The 19,730-nt window shown below is 37.8% G+C and overlaps 2 protein-coding genes and 1 non-coding gene across 3 annotated transcripts in view; 2 read left to right on the plus strand and 1 right to left on the minus strand.

Moving 5' to 3' along the window:
* Window positions 1–19,730, plus strand: part of LOC106138039 (uncharacterized) — a 65,046-nt gene that overhangs the window by 38,334 nt on the left and 6,982 nt on the right. The window contains exons 2-4 of the mRNA XM_013339021.2: window positions 8,512–8,679; window positions 11,617–11,733; window positions 12,380–12,476. Of these exons, the coding sequence (XP_013194475.1) occupies window positions 8,513–8,679; window positions 11,617–11,733; window positions 12,380–12,476 (381 nt within the window). The 5' untranslated portion in view covers window position 8,512. The remainder of the gene's footprint in view (window positions 1–8,511; window positions 8,680–11,616; window positions 11,734–12,379; window positions 12,477–19,730) is intronic.
* Window positions 4,334–5,638, minus strand: LOC132903395 (uncharacterized). Its single transcript, XM_060951671.1, has 2 exons — window positions 4,947–5,638; window positions 4,334–4,618 (listed from the first exon to the last, which is right to left on the minus strand). Exons 1-2 carry the CDS (start codon window positions 5,564–5,566, stop codon window positions 4,393–4,395), a joined length of 846 nt encoding a protein of 281 aa, XP_060807654.1. The 5' UTR covers window positions 5,567–5,638; the 3' UTR covers window positions 4,334–4,392.
* Trnar-acg (transfer RNA arginine (anticodon ACG)) lies at window positions 18,157–18,229 on the plus strand. Its single transcript has one exon. It is a non-coding gene; the product is annotated as a tRNA-Arg (tRNA).

Consider the following 19,730-nt stretch of genomic DNA (forward strand, 5'->3'; position numbering starts at 1 on the left):
CTACATTTTATCCCGGATTTCCTACGGGAAACGTCAACAATGCAGGTGAAAGTTGAATGAGTCGGCCATCTGCGAGCTTTCCACGCGAACGCTGCGCAAACCAACAAAGATATAGTAAAACAATGTACTAAAGATGTGAAGTACTCACTTTTTGCCACAAAAAAGTCCGCGAGAGCATATATCTATCTCTTAAGGTTTACTTACAATAACCACTTTTATGTTCATTTTTTAAGATTATTTTTTCATTATAAACATAAGTTATTTTGAAACCAATTTTCTTTAATTCAGTATTAATCCTTATCCAAATAAATATATTTATTACTTTCGGCTTTTCATGTAGACTAAAATTGCCATTTACAGTATATAAATCAGACGAATAGGTTTTGAGATATAGTCGTTATAAGCAATTTGCAGCGAAACATTTAATACGGCGAACCAGCGTTCTTTCTAATACGCGTGACCGCGTGACCCTATAATTGATAAAGCCGAGGAGGATGTTTGCAAAAATAAATATGATGCCCAAAATAACTATTCCACGCGGACGAAGTCGCGGGCACAGCTAGTAGCAAATAAATACGAAAGCAATCACCGAGGGATTTATTCAAAGATTCCGAGGTCCAAAAATAGAAGTTAATACTTTAGTTCGTTCATGCGCAAAACAGAAATAAATATGGCGGTCCGTATTTGATTTATTTGAGTATTGAGGGACAGGAGACGGAAACTGTGCCTCCGAGAGCTGTCCATTGGAAGCCGACTGTGAACAAATTGTCTCTTTGTTTAGTTTAATTTTAGTTCTCAATTTAATATGTTTTTGTTAATGATTCATTTAAATAAGCCCGTTGTTAAGAATATGTAATTTACTTTCTGGTTATTTTAAGTTAAGATTAAATTATTCTTCGTTAGGATCACTTTAAAGAATTAAGCATTTTTAACCTAATGCTACAATCCACATCGATTGTAGCATTAGGTTAAAAATGCTTATTTTAAATTAACTTATCCTATTTACTAAAATTAACTAAAAAGTGAGGGGTGAGGTTTTGTAAAATCTAGAGTAGCCATGGTCACACTACAACATGTCATAGCTAATTTTGGTAAATGTAATGTGACGTTGTGCCAGCCGTTTCTTTTTGGATCAATTAAGTGGATTCTCTAAGACCTATACATAACTTGAAAGAAAAAATCTTATCTTTTTAGCCTTACTTTATAAATGGTAGCATCTTTGTCATACACTAGTTGCTGAATTATTGAATGACATATCAATGGACGGCTCCAACTGCTGAGTTTAGAGATTTGTCTTGTAAGTCCCCTTATGTGGTCTAGGGATACACTAAGTGCATTGCCGATATTTCAGCGGGAATTGATATTAACGGAATTATCCGCGTACCTACTCTACATACATGAATAAATCATGTCTAAACAACATTATTATAACAGTGTGTAAACACCCTAAGGTTAGTTCACACGGTGACATTCTGTGAGCTGTGTAAATGAGCGACAGTGGTCAACGCCTACCCAAATTAGTTTGTGACGGGCAAATTACGTTGAACTAACGAACTAGGCTGCACGGTGGTTTCGGCCGCTATAGCTAGTGTTGGGCCAAGAGTCGATAGTTCAACCGTCGATAGTTTTGTAATAAGTCTTAATTTTTTGGCGTTAGTCCCTGTTACATCCTCACTTTTTTGGAGATAAGCCCGGGGTGCGCCTTGACCATGATCCTGAATTGGGTAAGGTAGGTTTCTACTTGAAGGTATTCCCGTCTGACCTCTGTTGATACTATACATATAATCAAAAAGTCTTAACAATAAAAGTTCGAATTTTAGAAAAAAGAGATTGATAGCATAAAAAAATCCATGAGCAGACACTAGGAGATATGTTTAGTGACAGAACGAATTGGAAAATTACTATTATGTGGTGACCCCAAAGAGTGGGAGGAGCTGAATGCTGCTGAGCATAATTTATTGTAAATATACCTACGTAAATATTTTGACGTATCCCGATGCGAAATCATTCAAACACCATGGTGGGAATCTTATACGATAAATTTATCGTTAGTCGTCAATCTATCGATAATGATTTACAGTATTATTGCACATCACTTCGGCCACATGAAAGCTGTATCCAAAAATAGCATCCATTAAGCTATATTATGTTGTAATGTGGAAACGTATCCACAATTACAGGGTAAAAGGTCATTCTTTATTTACTTATATTACCTATTTTTATTTAGCTCTCAGCATTATTCTAGCTTTGTCCTGTTTGCGTCATCTGTAGGAAGACTAAGTTTGTCTTGTAATGATTTTCCAAGAGAAAATTAGTGGTTTACGTAGGCGGAGATGTGGGCATAACATAAGCTATTATGACTCTTCCTCCTGACTTTAGTCCCGGTTGCATCCTCATCACTCTGGAGGGAAGCATTTAGAAATGCCTTTGACCATGGATCCTGGATTGAGTCAGTTTTTTCCTACCAGCACGGAAGCATATCATATTTAATGCTAGTTAAAATCAAACACAGTGCCCTTAACTCTCATGCATTTTGCTCTGAACAATGTTTGCAGGGAGTCACAGGGTGACGTTGAGCGAAATCCAATCAGGACAGGGAACAGTGCAAGGACAGACAAGCAATTAGAACGTCTATTTAATCTGTATTCTAGCAAGTTGTATACTGAATAAACATGCGATACTATGATATTACATACATACATACATATACATACATATAATCACGTCTATATATCCCTTGCGGGGTAGACAGAGCCAACAGTCCTGAGCGGACTGATAGGCCACGTTCAGCTATTTGGCTTTAAGATAGAATTGAGATTCGAATAGTGACAAGTTGCTAGCCTATCGCCTAAAAAAAGAATCTCAAGTTTGTAAGCCTATCCCTAAGTCGCCTTTTACGACATCCATGGGAATGAGATGGAGTGGTCCTATTCTTTTTTGTATTGGTGCCGGGAACCACACGGCATTGATATGATATTTAAGGTTCTTTTTACGGTACATACATACATATATATGTTGCAGTCAAAACTCTTAACCAGTCAAAAGTACTATTGACTAACAAATTCAGTCAAAAGTACTTTTGACTGAACAGGTTGGTCAATAGTACTTTTGACTGAAAATTATTGGTTATTAGTACTTTTGACTGCAAATTTACGGGTAAAAGTACTTTTGACTGACGCTCTTCGTCAAAAGTAGTTTTAACTGGAATAAAGCATCAGTCAAAAGCATTAATTCGCTAGATGTGAATGAAAAAGATATTTATTAAATGTAAAATCGTTTATTACGAAAAAATTGACATTGCAAACAATACAAAGAAAAGATACACTTAAAAATTCAAACTAAAGTAGGTAATCAAAAATTATACAAGTTAAAAAACACATTAATTTACAGTTTATCGCTTTTCTTAAATAATTTTTAACTATAATTGAAATTTAAAAATCAAAACATAATTCGTGATTGTATAAACATGTAAATTATTATTAGTTTATTATGTTGGTACATGTAAAATGTGCACGGGCCCATAGGGACCCGGTCATTTGGGAGGCGTTCATGGGGCCGAAGCCAACATGAAGAGGCCCTTTGGTACCTTTTGTTCTAGAGTGAGATGGCTGCAGCTGTGGAGATCTGTCCCTTGATGAACCATTGGGATACACCAACGGACAGCCCTCCCCAACTGCCAAACTATTGCCAGGTAGGGATTTACTTAGTCTGGGTCATGCGGATGGGATGCTAGTGGATTGGATTACTGGGCTATGGAGTGAGATACGGACATCTGCCTCGAAAATCTCTCACGTAATTTTGATTAGGCAGATGGTGACTCGCTGCTCATTGGCTATACAGCAGCCTGTGGGCACCCTAAATAAGCCACCATGCGGCGGCCAGGGCGCAACACGTTAAAAGCAGCTATAGGATGCCGAGAGGTGCGGCCCCGGTTTCACGAGCACGAGGCATGACCCCGTGCTGGTTTCCCCGCTATTACGCCATTACGTGCAATACACTTCCATCCTGGAGCATAGGATCTGCTCTTGCGACTCCACTCTGGCCGGCCGACTAAGGCAAGCCAGAGGCGGGGAAAGTGTTACTGTGTGTATGTATGTGTGTGTATGGCGCATGTCTGTATGTTCCCCAGGAGGTAGGGTCCGTGGTGTCGCCACTCACCAACGGCTTCGCCACAAGCCGCCCCGCGGAAACTGACTGCACTGGGAAGGAAACCCTTCCACAGAGGGCGATGGGGTCGTCACGTCCCTACGCCTTTATTAGTTTATTATTATTATTAGTATGTAGAAACCTTGTAAATTATATATGTTTTACTTATTGCAAATTATTTGTGCATCGTAAGCAACATACGTGTTTTTTTTAAACTTTACTAGGCTATCAGTCTACAGTGACGAATTATTTATTCATGCAACTCAGACTATTATGGCACTTTGAATTACACAGCAATCCTTTCTTCTTGCATAAACATTTGTTGTTTTTACAGCCCGTAGAACATACACATCGAGCATAACCTTGTCCTGTTCCGATAGCAGCGTTCTTTGCAGCTGTTCGTAATGTAACTGTTTTGTTGGGCACCTCATCCGGGCGGATAAATTTTTCTTTGCAGCCATCAAATTCGGATCTGGAAAATAAAATGATAAAAACAGGTTACTGTAGGTTTTAATTTAACTAACAAATACACACACGCTCACACGCATACACGTACACACACACAATTTTTTACTAACAAATACACACACGCTCACACGCACACACATGCTCACACATGAATACACACGCACCCACATGCACACACACACGCACACACATACGCACACACACACGCACACACACAAATTTTAACTAACAAATACACACACGCTCACATACGCACACACACAAACAAATTCATTTATATTAACAAATTCACTTAGTAGATTCACATTAAATTTTAATAAGTAGGTACGTACCTGCAGTACAATTTCTCTAAAATACCACTCTTTGTCCCAATTCTGTATAACTGCTCACAAGTAACTTCTAATACAACTCCAATTAAATTACGAAGGTCTGCCTTTCCTTTGTCTACGTCTGGGATTGGTATGGTCACATTGTCTCCGACGTTGAGTGGTGGATGAGATTGATCGCTTGCTGTTTTCATTCTCTTTGCTTGTTTTACTAAATTCAAATGCGCTTTTTCTCTTGCTTCCAATATCATTGATACGTTACTGTTGTGTTCAAATATTTCTTCTTGTTCTTTGTTTTCTTCTTGTTCCTTATTTTCTTCTTGTTCTTTACCTGTCTTTTTTGTTTCAATTTTTTCTTGTTTATCTAGGTTCTCTTCATTATCATCGAAGTTTTGATCCATTTCTGTGATTGCAACTTGTAAGTCTTCTTCATTGTGCAATCCACTTATAATTTCCATAGGTAGATTAGATGTTGTAAGCCCCACTTTAGGTTCCATTCCAAACATTGCTTTATACGGAGACTGCTTTATCCCTGAGTGAAATGCTCTGTTCTTCATAAATTGAACAAATTTTAGTCCATTCGACCAGTTAGTGGTTTTATTGTCTTCCATCCAAGATGCGAGCATTTTTTCGACATCTTGATTAGCCCTTTCCACGGAACCTTGACTTTGGCTATGACGTGGTTTCCCAGTTACTAGTTTTAGCTTCGACCAATATGATGTTAATTCTTTTATAACTGAGTTAACAAACTCTCTGCCATTATCTGAGTGCAAAATACATGGTGCTCCAAAGGTCAAAAAAATATCCATTAATTGATATGCAACTTCAGTAGCCCTTTTTGATGTCAGTGGTCGCAAAATTACAAATTTAGTTAAATGATCCTGATAAACCATAATAAATTTATGCCCGCGATCTTCTTGCGACTGCATGTCAATAAGGTCGACTTGGCAGCGGCTGTTCATTTCAGAGTGCAGGATCGGTTTCGAAACCAAACCCCTCCTTTTCTTGCTTTTCTTCCTTTGGCATACTTCGCACATTGACAAATATATATTAATCATTTCTTTTGTTACATTAGCGTACTTTTTTGCCGTTTCGTTCTTAAGTCTATCGCGACCACCATGCCCTATAGAAATATGAGCAGCATCAATAATGTCGTAGATTTCCTCAGCCGGCAAAAAATATTTGACAGGTTCTGTGTTCGTAACTAATTTTTTATACCACAAACTTCAATGATGTTGAAGCGTTTTAGTCTACTGTACTGTAATGGTGTTTTCTTTTCATCAAATTTCGCGTCTTCCACATCCATTGCAAACTTTTCAAATTTTTCTTTTGTCATAACATTAAAATGACTATCTTTCATATCTTCTAACGCTAAAATTCTTTGCAAAAAGCGTTCTTTCTTTTCATACTCACTCATTTTGATTCTAATATCAGCACGTTATCCACAAATGATGAGTAATATAAAAGTTTATTTACGAGCGTTTGTCGTTATTTTTATCGACCACCTTAACTTTTTAAGAGTTTTGACTGATACAACCAGTCAAAACTACTTTTGACGGAATCACTTAGTCAAAAGTACTTTTAACCAGCTCTATTGGGCAAAAGTAGTTTTAACTGTTATTTTAGTTAAAAGTATTGTTGACTAAAGCATACGGTCAAAAGTACTTTTGACTGATTTTGCTAGTCAATAGTACTTTTGACTGGTTAAGAGTTTTGACTGCAACATATACAATAACGTCTTAATCACTTACAGGGTAGACAGAACCAACAGTAAAAAAGGCTATGAACATGTTTAGCTGTAGGGCTTAATGATGGAATTGAGACTCAAATAGTGACAGGTTGCTAGCTCATCGCCTAAAAGAAGAATTTCAAATTGTGAAATAAGGAAGGTAGGTTTATACAATAAAGATCTACAAAATTGTGCATAATAATTTAAAAAATGCCTATTGCGGCAAAATATATAGTATTTTTGCCATTCCAATGATGGCTCTATAGTAAAAGTTAATTGTGGTGGTCTGAGCAAGTAAGTAAATACATACTGGCACAAATAAATAAATATGTATATACGGAACAAGTAACACAGATTGAGTTAGCCTCGAAGTAAGTTCGAAACTTGTGTAACGAGATACTTACTCAACGAGACTATATTTTTTATATACTTGTATAGATAAACATCCAAGACACAGGCCAATCAGAGAAAGTTCGTTTCTCATCATGCCCTGGCCGGGATTCGAAACCGGGACCTCCGGTGTCAAAGACAAGCGCACTATCGCTGCGCCACAGAGGCCGTCAAACCATATTTATGGAACGAAGATGGATGGAAATTAGATAATAGTTATGTTTGTATGATTATACGTTCACGGCACGAGAACTGCCACACAATACAATATTAAATAGGAATTCACTTCACTCCGACCTAATAAAATCACTACAACCGTGAAAGTTGTGCATTACGTCGTCAATATGCAGATAATCCGGTCCTATCCGCCGTCAGAAGTTCCATATTATGTGAGCTGCATTGTATGAGTTTGTATGAGTTCTCATCAATGCGTATTGTTGCATTATCTCGTAATAATTTTAATAACGTGGCGTTTGGCATTTTTGTCGACACATTTTAAGCGGCTTTCCCGCGGGAATTTCCCAAAATCCTTTCTTAACATCATAGCAACTATCTGTATGATAAATTTCTGCTCGATCGGGCTAATAGTTTGGACTGTGCGTTGATATATCAGTCAGTCAATCAGTCACCTTTGCGTTTTCGCCTCTGTGCCTCTGTGGCGCAGGGGTAGTACCTACGCTTGTTTGTGACACCGGAGGTCCCGGGTTCGAATCCCGGTCAAGGCATGATGAGAAAATAACTTTTTCTGATTGGTCTGGGTCTTGGATGTTTATCTATACAAGTATTTATTATGAAATATAGTCTCGTTGAGTTAGTATCTCGTAACACAAGTCTCGAACTTACTTCGAGGCTATCTCAATCAGTGTAATTTGTCGCGTATATATTTATTTATTTATTATAGATTTAAATACACCCACGTGAAGTGAAAAATTCGGTTTATTATTTCTTCTTCAATATCCTACTACTATTATAAAGGCGAAAGTTTGTATGGATGTTTGTTACTCTTTCACGCAAAAACTACTGAACCGATTACCATGAAATTTGGTATGTAGGTAGCTGAAGACCCAGAATAACACATAGGCTATTTTTATCCCAGAGTTCCCGCGGGATTGATAGGGTTTCCATGCGGACGAAGTCGCGGGCGGCCTCTAGTACATATATAATACCGTATACATCCCTTGCGGGGTAGACAGAGCCAACAGTCTTGAAAAGACTAATAGGCCACGTTCAGCTGTTTGGCTTAATGATGGAATTGATATTCAAAAGGTGACAGGTTGCTAGCCCATTATCCACTATATGACATTATATATAGCCCACTGAAAGTGGCCTTCGAAACCTTACAATAAGTCTTTTGATGGCGGTTTACTCTGTAAATGTATGGAAATCTGTCACATCAGTTTTGTGGACGTTAAATAAAGAAGGAAATCTTAATAAAATTCTTCCTTGTTCCAGGATGTGGTCATTTTGGCGCGCGTGGAGTCTTCTAGTGTGCGCATGTGTTGTAGCGGCGCAGCGTATAGAACAGGAGCCATTGCTTTCCCCCCGACCGGCTCGCGTCCGGGACCGGGATATGGGGAAACCGGATGAACCTACTTGTGATCAGTTAAAAGCTATGTGGAGGTGAGTGGCTTTGGCGAACTTCTTTATCTGGTGATATCCTCACCTCTCAGAAGAGGAGCTCGTGGTGCGCCTTTGGTCATGACCCTGGATTGGATAAGTCAGGTAGCGACAGCCGTCTGATCTGGGCAACGTTGGGAATATAACTAAAACTTAAACAAGCCGTTGTTTGATTTTGTATGAACGAACCTTGATCAAATTAAGGACGACCTGGTGAGGTCAGGTACCCGAAATCGCAGAGCTTGAATGAAGAGAGTTATAAATGTGGACGAAGCGAAAGAAGTATGCAAGGAACGTGACAGTGGCAAGTGGAAAGATGAAGTAGTCTCAGCTTAACCCTTCGAAAAATAGGCGCGATTTTATCTTACCTTAAAATCCGGTGAAATATCTTGGATACTACATACATACATATGGTCACGTCTATATCCCTTGCGGGGTAGACAGAGCCAACAGCCTGGAAAAGACTGAATGGCCACGTTCAACTATTTGGCTCAATGATAGAATTGAGATTCGAATAGTGACAGGTTGCTAGCCTATCGCCTAAAAAAGAATCCTAAGTTTGTGAGCCTATCCCTTAGTCGCCTTTTACGACATCCATGGGAAAGAAATGGAGTGGTTCTATTCTTTTTTGTATTGGTGCCGGAAACCACACCGCATATCACGGCACATCTTGGTTACTGCTGTGAAAAATTACGTCTATGTCAGTTATGTTATCTTTTTATATATTCAGTAGATATAATCGTATAACTGGATACGAAACCTTGCCTGCCAAGTGACTGATGGCCTCTATCAATTGTTCTGGTGGCATCTTGTCTCATATATCGGACTATTTGTTACCTTTGGCGTGTGTGGGTAGTTCGATAATACGAGGATAAAGTTCCATTTCGATGAAATGAATGTACTTACTCGGGAAAAATAATAGCTTTATATGATAACTTAGTTATGTGAACCCTACCGTAAAGCGTGAACAATAGGTATGTCCATTTATATAATCACGGACAGACAGAGATACACATGCCAACATAGCTTCGATCCTCGCATCGTCATCATCATCATCCGTAGAAAGTCTACTGCTGAACATAAGCCTCTTCCAATCATTTCCACCTCGCTCTATTGGAAGCAATTTGCATCCAACGTTTCGCCGCCAATTTCACCAAGTCGTTGATTCATCTTGCCTACCCGTGTGTATCTACGTGGTCCCTATTCTAGAACTTTCTGGCCCCACCGGTCTTCAGTTCTTCAAGAAATGTGGCCTGCGCTTTGTCAGTTCAATTTGCTGATTCTAGATATCTGCAGCACACTTATTTTGTTTCACAGCTACATTCACCACTTTCTTCTTAAAAATCTTCGATTATCGACATTCTTGCCGTGACATTATGCCAGGACAAACTGAGCTTTTTTCTCATCTCCCTAACTGAAAAATAAAATGAATTACCACCTTATGTTATCTGTACCTGTTACACAACAAATCCACAGGAATTCCCTACAAATAATTTAGTTCTCGTGCCGGACATTCAAGCCGGATTAGATTGCGGTGACCTACGAAATAAAGCTACAATACCAACGAATATTTCTAAAGGAATTTGCTCAATCTACGCGCCGTGCTGTTAGACATTTTTCGGGGCGAAATTTGGACTTAACAACAGAAAAGATTAGGACAGAGGAATATATTTTTTTGATAAGAGACTATGAACACAATAAAACTACACACTATAAGTTGAACTTAGTTATCGTAGAATGACTTACGCCCAACTTGCCTTACTCGTATTGTTTCAAAAACAAATAACTCAAACGTTAATCAAAGCAAAATATGAGAATTATTGAGAAAGTTATGATTAAAAAATCTATCTAATAAATAGACAAAATACAATCAAGAATTAAACAAATTTTTATTATTTTCTGTGGGTCACTTCGAAGTTTTACAGAACATTTTTTATTGACACAAATATCATAAAGGTCGCTCTGACTTTTGATCTTTTGACGTCATAAATAGGTCAACAAAGAAGAAACAATTGTTTACAAAGTTACATCAGGCAGCTGGAAAACGTGTCACTAAATTTCTACCAAAATTAGCCACTCATTACTTATAATTAATACCTTGTTGTCGTCATAAATCACATGGCGGTCATAAAAGCGTGTGGTTACATCACGGTGTTTTTGGTTACAGCACAGATGTTAATCTTCTTTATAAAATCAGTCAGTGTTATGTTTTATTGATCAATGTTTTTAATCCATCTATCCATATAATCACGTCTTTATCCCTAACGACGTAGACGTAGCCAACAGTCTCAGACCTGCACAATCTTTGCAGCGGAACCTGACTCATATTGGATCATGATAAAAGCGTCATTAAGTAAATGTGTCTCCTTAGTCGCCTTTTACGGCAATCACGGATGGGAAAGAGATTGAACACGGCACGATTTGAACTTCACGGATTTATATATATATTTATTATAGTAGACAGAGGGCGGGTCAGGTCAAAAGTACCCGAAACCGCCGAGCTTGTATGAAGAGAGTTATGAATGTGGACGAAGCGAAAGAAGTATGCAGAGATCGTGGCAAGTGGAAAGAGGTAGTCTCTGCCTACCCCTCCGGGAAAGAGGCGTGATTTTATGTATGTATGTATGTATGTAGACAGAGCCACCAGTCTTGAAAAGACTGATAGGCCACGCTCAGCTGTTTGGCTTAGTGATAGAATTGAGATTCAAATAGTGACAGGTTGCTAGCCCATCGCCTAAAAGAGGAATCCCAAGTTTATAAGCCTATCCCTTAGTCGCCTTTTACAACATCCGTGGGAAAGAGATGGAGTGGTCCTATTCTTTTTTGTAATGGTGCCGGGAACCACACGGCACATGGGATTTAGACGTGATCATATGTATGTATGTATTTATTTATTATAGTATTCTCGTTTAATTGACGTAATGTTTCCATTGTCTTCAGGTTTTCGAAACGTCAGGCGCGCGCTCCAGAGATCATGAATGAGGTCAGCTCGTACCGTGACCCCCTGATGTACAACGAGTGGCCGGTCTACACGGCCATGCCCAGGGCTGCGCCAAGGTGGGATTCCATCAACTTCAGACACTGCAAGATATCTATTTATTTGCATGCGTTCATAAATATATATTGTCGCCAACCACACGGCGCTTTGGAATAGAACATCTCCATATGCGTAGGCGATGGGCTAGCAATCTTTCACTATTTGAATCTCAATTCCATCATAAAGCTATACAGCTGAATGTGGCCTTTCAGTCTTTTTAAAACTGTTTGGCTCTGTCTACTCTGCAAGGGATATATATATATTTATAAGTATCTTTTTTATTCATTTGTCACTTGTGTACTTTAAGCCATTTTCGGATCCGATAGAGTTGTAAGGTGTGTTTAAAATAAATTGATTGATTGATATTTCCTACATACATACATACATATAATCACGTCTATATCCCTTGCGGGGTAGACAGAACCAACAATATTGAAAAGACTGATTGGCCACATTCAGCTATTTGGCTAAATGATAGAATTGAGATTGAAATAGTGACAGGTTGCTAGCCCATCGCCTTAAAGAGGAATCTCAAGTTAATAAACCTATCCCTTAGTCGCCTTTTGCGACATCCAAGGGGACGAGATCGAGTGGTCCTTTTCTTGTTTTTGTATTGGTGCCGGGAACCACACGGCACACATGATGATGATTGATGTTTCCTCACAGGTTCAGATACCAGTACCCGACACTGCCCCGCGAAGCCTACGGCCGGGTGGTGACGAAGGCGCCGCCGAACGTCGTCCGCACCCCCGACTACGACGAGGTACAGTTTCCTTCATCATCATCAATTTCTCATCACCAATTTTCGTCATCTAGTTTTTATAATTATAAGTACCGTAACTAATCTTCTTCCTCTTGCCACTATTTTGTTTCTGACTACGACGAGGTACACTTTCCTTCATCATCATAAATTTATCATCACCATTTTCCGTCATTTACTTTTTATGATTATAAGTAGGTACCTAATCTTCTTCCTCTTGCCACTATCTTGTTTCTGACTACGACGAGGTACAGTTTCCTTCAATTTCTCATCACCAACTTTCATCATCTATTTTTTATCATTATAAGTACCTAATCTTCTTCCTCTTGGCACTATAGAGTACTTACTTCTCTGGAGAGGAGCCCAATGCCTCTTATCATGATTCTAGATTGGGTAAGTCAGGGAAAAACAGGAACCTATTTCCATCTAATTTCCACGACCTTTGCAGGATAACCTTACCCATATACCTACTCCAACTCAAGGTTCGTCTCCAGACATGTGAGGATGAAACCGGGAATAACGCTACGAGAATGCAGAAATGAATCACTACATAGTATAAAACAAAGTCGCTATTTTAGTCTGTTTGTCTGTATGCTTAAATCTTTAAAATTACGCAACGGATTTTGATGCGGTTTTTTGTAACAGGTAGAGTGATTTAAGAGGAAGGTTTTTATGTATAATTTTTTCCGAATTTTGCACCCGTGCGAAACCGGGGCGGGTCGCTAGTGCTATATATTTTAAGTCTTTTCGAGACAAAATGATGACGAGATGCGGCTGGTCGGTGTGGTCTTTGTAGAAATACAAACGAATGAATTGATGAAAGTTAAAACTTTATTTAAGATCTAATAAAATAGTTTTGCACTGCAATTTATTAAATTATAAATTAGTTTAATCGGTGTTACTCGCAAGAGATAAAGGGGTGACTATATTATATATGTATGCGTATCTCCAAGATGATTCCTTTTTTATTTTTTAATGCTTTAGTACTTATTCTGAGATTCCTTATAAATGGAGTTGATGATGAAATGAGCCAGCTGCTTCTTTTCTCGTGCAAGTTGAAAAAGTATATCAAGAGAAAGGTTTATAAACTTGAGATTCTTTTTTTAGACGATGGGCTAGCAACTGTCACTATTTAAATCTTAATTCCATCTTTAAGCCACACAGCTGAACGTGGCTTTTCAGTCCTTGTGAGATTATCGTTGGCTCCGTCTACCCCGCAAGGGATAAAGATTTGATTATTATGTATCTTTGTATGTACCACCAAGATGACTCCAAACTCGTTAATACTTAATCGTCCGTAAAGAATTAACCCCACAAATACTTGAGCTGAATGCCGACATTATCACAATGTAATAACGCTTTTGTCTTCTATAAAAAACTTCCCGCCACCAACCCGGACAAAAGGGCCCGGGTGAAACAATGCCGATCAAAGGCACGTCTAAATAATATCCGTTCAACAATGCGTTTTTTAAATGTTTTCAATTATGAGCGTGATTTCCCGTTGGAAAAAATGTTTCCCTACTTACATACATACATATAATCACATCTATATTGCGGGGTAGACAGAGCCAACAGTCTTGTAAAGACTGAAAGGTCAGCTGTTTGGCGTAATGATAGAATTGAGATTCAAATAGTGACAGGTTGCTAGCCCATCGCCTAAAAAAATAATCTGAAGTTTATAAGCTTATCCCTTAGTCATTTGTATTTTGTGCAATTAAGTTTAAATAAATAAATAAAAAAAGGTATCACTTAATGACGTCAACTAAATCTGCCGCCACTTCTGAAGCGCAAATGTCTTCTTCTGCACTGACGCTTTAGAAACGGCACTAAATCAATGTTGTGAATAATAACATAACACACATCACTTATTAATAATGTTCTTAATAAGTGATGTTCGAAAAGTAATAATGAATTTTAATTGTATTTGAAAATAGAAGACACAAATAACAAACATAAATGGGGAAGGTATTATTAAATCGTTATTAAACATAGCTGTATAAATCTCAACGTCATTCCGTTCCATTATTTGTTAAAAGCATTCACTTTCACCAATTTATTCCTTTGTGATGTGACACAAAAAATGTAGAATTACAAAATTATTTTCCGTAAAGCTATTTTATCGTTGATTCAATTTGGATGATGATAAAGACAGGAAAATTTCATTGGATTACCAGCTGTTGTTTGCGGATTCGTTCGTTATTTTATTAATTTCTTTAAATTTGACGTTTGATAGTTTAATGAATATTTGACTAGGATTATATTGTGCCGTATGTTTTCCGGCACTTTGGAATAGAACCAATCCATTTATCGCAAATGGATATCGTAAAAAGCGGCTAAGGGATAGGGATATATGTATATTACAAACGGGAGGCCCCGAGGCGCGACTAGTATTATTAATGCGAAAGTATGTAAGGATGTGTGGAGTGCGTTTTTCTTACTCTTTCACGCAAAACTACAGACCTAGATACGTGATTGTCTTGTCTATATCCTTTGCAGGGTAGACAGAGCAAACAGTCTTGAATAGGCTAAAAGGCCACGTTCAGCTGTAGGTATAGTTTAATGATGGAATTGAAATTCAAATAGTGACAGGTTTCTAGCCTATCGCCTAAAAGAATTCCAAGTTTATCAGCTTATAAAGCTTATGCAACCTTAGTCGCCGTTTACGACATCCATGGAAAAGAGATGGAATTGTCCTATTTTAAAATGCCGGGAATCTCACGGCAATACCCGTATCACAGAATCAATCAATCTCAGAAACCCATCATCAAAAAAACGCTGAAATCCTCTAGAGGGCGCCACAGTTAATTGTTTGTGACATTGTTTAATTTTTACCTAACCCTGTTTTGACAATAATATAATAATACTAGCTGCCCCGGCAAACGTTATTTTGCCATATAAATTTTTTTTAAGTAATTTCATAAAAAAAAAAAAAATTTGGACAACCCTTATCACTAACGGGTATGAAAAATGTTGGCTGATTCTCAGACCTACTCAATATGCTCACAAAATTTCACGAGAAACGGTAAGCCTTTTCGGAGGAATACGGGAATGAATATTGTGACACGAGAATTTTATATCTATATATATAAAACTCTTCCGTTACTGAGTGACTGACTGACAGACAACGCACAGTCGAAACTACTGGTCGTAGACAGCTGAAATTTGGAATGTAGGTTCCTTGGGATATGTAGGGGAGCACTAAGAAAGGATTTTTGGGAATTCAACCCCCAAGGGGGGGAAAAGGGGTAAAAACGTTTCTATGAAAAATCTTATTCCTTGGGTTTATCAACTTGAAACTTGGCATGAACACGTACATAGGCAAGTAAATATGTTTGACATTATAAGTTTTTTCAAACTACCCTCCAATCGTGATTTAGGGGGTGCGATTGGGTGACTGATTTATTAACGCACAGCCGAAACCGCTCGGTATAGGAGTCTGAGATTTTGAACAGAGGTTCCTTTAGTAACATAAGTAAGCACTAAGAAGGGATTTTTGAAATGTCAACCCCCAAGGGGGGGAAACGGGATAAACTGAGCCGGGGCTGCGGGAAAGTTCTAACGAGATACCGTGGCCCCGGAACGCAAAGGGCAACTGAAGGAACTCGTTCCTCGTGGGTTTTAGTCAGTAAAAGTCTGACACTCCCTTCCGTTCCACCCAGAGCGGGAGAGGTCATTTGATGATTTCCCATCCTTAAAAAAAAAAGACTTGGTATGACAACTTTCAGTCGTCTCTTTAACATACATAATAACATACATAATTATGTACATACATGCATAACATTAATAACATCACGCCTTTAAATCCCTATTTTGTGTTAACACTACCCATACAAACAGCTAAAAGGAAACAAGTGAAGAGACGAAATTTGTCCGCATCCATTTTCACCTAAATTCTTAACGTTAATGAGATTTACTTTTTATTATCAGGTCAACCTAATAGCCTCACATGTACGTATAACTTCGTAAGAATTTTCTTTCAACTCCTAACCGTAGTGGAGTTGTACCTTCCATCATCAGCTCATTCACATGGGATGATGACTATCAGACGCAAATACTTAAACAGATCTATGAAATTGTCAAAAACGTAATTGCCTGTAAATTTGAGGTTTGCCCTTGATTTCCCTGGAATACCATCATCAGATCCTGACTAGGTAACAACGGGACCAACATGAAAGTATACTCTACCGAACAAAAAAAGAATCACGTAAATCGGTCCATAAATCTCGGCGTAATTAATATTTCTATTTAATGGGTGGCGTAACCGTGCTGTTTGCTGGAGATTTTAGACAAACCTTACCGGTGGTACCCAAGGGAACTCGTGCTGATGAAGTACAAGCATGCCTTAAAAGATCGATTTTGTGGTCCTCCGTAAAAAGTATAACGTTAACTAAAAACATGAGAGCCTATCTGGGGAGTGATTCGACGGCTGGTATATTTTCAACCAGTCTTCTAAAAATAGGAAATGGTGAACATCCTACCAGGGATGGTATATTTGACATCCCTGAAGATATGTGTACATTAGTATATACCATCGAGGAGCTAATACAACACATTTATCCAGGTATTTCCGACATACAAGACAAGCCTATAGAATGGTTTTGCGAACGAGCTATTTTGACTCCGAAGAACGAACAAGCTGCATTTATTAACGACATACTTTTAAAGTCATTCGACGGAGAAGAAAAGATTTATAAATCCATAGACACACCATGCCATGCAGACGACGCTACAAATTATCCGGTCGAATTCTTAAATTCACTTAAACCAGCTGGTCTTCCATACCATAGGCTTGCACTGCGAAAAGGTACACCGGTAATGTTGCTACGTAACCTGAAACCACCGAAATTGTGTAACGGCACCAGGTTGCAAGTCAAAGCCTTACATAAATATTTAGTTGAGGCCGTTATTTTGACAGGATGTGCCCGAGGAGAAACGGTATTCGTCCCGCGCATTCCTCTAATGCCCAATGACCTTCCATTTGAATTTAAGCGCCTTCAATTTCCTCTAAAAGTTTGCTTTGCGATGACGATAAATAAGTCTCAAGGGCAAACTTTTAAAGTCGCTGGTGTTGATTTAAGAGAAGATTGTTTCTCTCATGGACAACTGTATGTTGCTTGCTCGCGTGTCAGCTCTCCCTCTAACCTGTTCATACTGGTAAATAATAAAAAAACTAAAAATATTGTTTACAAGGAAATCCTGTAAGGCCTCTTCGTCCTATAAATCCTGTTTTTTTTTTCTTTTGAGACAATGATTTTGTCTCGCTTTACTTTTTCTATATAGATTTGTATGTATACTAATATTATAAAGAGGAACAATCTATTTTTTTATATGTTTGTTTGTTTACACATGTAATCGATAAACTCCGAAACTATTGAATCGATTTCAAACATTCACCATTAGAAAGCTACATCATCCCTGAGTAACACAGGCTATATTTAATTCCAGTTGTAACAAGATTTCAGCCTGTGGAAGAAAAAGCCCTGTCGAGATCATTAAAAAACGCTATATATAACCGAATTACACGTGGGCGAAGCCGCGGGCGGAAAGCTAGTTTAAAATATATAAGAAGATATATTTTGTAAAATACTGCACAGTATTCGCCATTATGAACAATGAATAAAAATAAATGTAAGATATCAAGCTTTAAGACACTTGTACTGTAATTTCGGCATGCCATCCAACTGGCCCTGTGGCGCAACGGATAACGCGTCTGACTACGGATCAGAAGATTCCAGGTTCGAATCCTGGCAGGGTCGCTCATGATAACTTTTTGAAAAGTATTTTTATTTAATTTTTAATTTTTTTTTTATTTATTTACATTTCTAATAAATAAAAAAAAATCATATTATCATTAATTTCATTATGTAAGTACATATATGGGAGCTAATCTACTAAGTACAATTTTTGTCTACTACAGTTAACATTAATACATGTTGGATCCCGGCATTGAAGAATAGGACCACTTCATCTTTTTTCCACGGATGTCGTCATAGGCGACTAAGGGGAAGGCTTAAATTTGACATTCGTCTATTGGGCGAATAGTTATAGCAACGAAAAATATTACTATTTGAATCTCTGTTTTGTTTTTCAGTCTTTTTAATACTATTGCCTCTGTTTACCCCGTAGAGGATAAAGACGTAATAATATGTGGGTACTGTTACTTTATTATAATTAAATGATTGTCCGCTAGGGGCGCTGTAGTCAGGGAATCTTAGCATTATTTTGTTACGTATTTTATATTTTGTTCCTAGCGACTTCTTCCATATTTATCTAATAAATTTTGTTTAAGCGTTTATGTCTCAGGTTGTAAGCGTGTTGTAGCGTTATTAAAAATATATTGGTTTTTAACTGACTTTAAAAATGGAAAGTTCTGATGCGACCGATTTATTTTTAATTTTATGTTTTTGTTATAGTTGATCTCAATTCTATCATTAAGCCAAATAGCTGAGCGTGGCCTATCAGTCTTTTCAAGACTGTTGGCTCTGTCTACCCCACAAGGGATATAGACGTGATCATATGTATGTATGTAATTTAATTTCCCAAAAAAATCGTAATAGGTTATAATATACGGTTACCCATAGTATACCATATAAATTTAAATAATAAGACAATTCCGATTTCTAAAAACCAATGGCAGAAGGTCAGTTTAAGAGTACCCGATACTGACTAGTTTGCATGAAAGAAAGTTACGAATGTAGATGAAGCGAAAGAAGTATGCAAGGATCGTGGCAGGTGTTAAGATGTAGTCGTTGCCTATACCTACCTCCGGTAAATAGTTGTTATTTTATGTATGTATGTATCAATCAAAAAGATAAAAAAACGGTCTTATTATATATCTGGTTATAGTTGAGAGTGTGTTCGTTTGATTGAAATCGGTCCAAGATGGCCGCCACCACAAAAAATCTGATTAAGTTATTTTTTTTACGTACACTCCCGCAATATGGGTAAAAGGGCTAGTATTGTAGAAAACACTGTTTCAAAATTAGCGGGGGCTTTTAAATTTAATGTTTTCTACTAAAACTATAGTTCGTTTGTTTGTTTGTAAACGCTTTATTGCACATAAAAATAAATATATACCAAATTACAAAACAGTTAGTGGATTTAGAAGAATATGTACAATGGCGGACTTATCCCAATTGGGATTTCTTCCATCAACCAAAACATAAAGGAACATCCATAATTAAAAAGACAGCACACATAAAAAGCATTGAGGATGCGTTTTGATAAACAATAAATTTCTACATAATTAATGGTAAA

This window comes from Amyelois transitella, chromosome 25 (genome assembly GCF_032362555.1).
Source record: "Amyelois transitella isolate CPQ chromosome 25, ilAmyTran1.1, whole genome shotgun sequence".
NCBI classification, from domain to species: domain Eukaryota; kingdom Metazoa; phylum Arthropoda; class Insecta; order Lepidoptera; family Pyralidae; genus Amyelois; species Amyelois transitella.

Excerpts from the sequence above, each read along its gene's own strand:
- LOC132903395 (XM_060951671.1), bottom strand. The coding sequence starts at position 5,566 with ATGCTCGCATCTTGGATGGAAGACAATAAAACCACTAACTGGTCGAAT. Across the intron at positions 4,619-4,946 it reads TTAGAGAAATTGTACTGCAG|ATCCGAATTTGATGGCTGCA; the intron begins GTACGTACCTAC and ends TTTATTTTCCAG.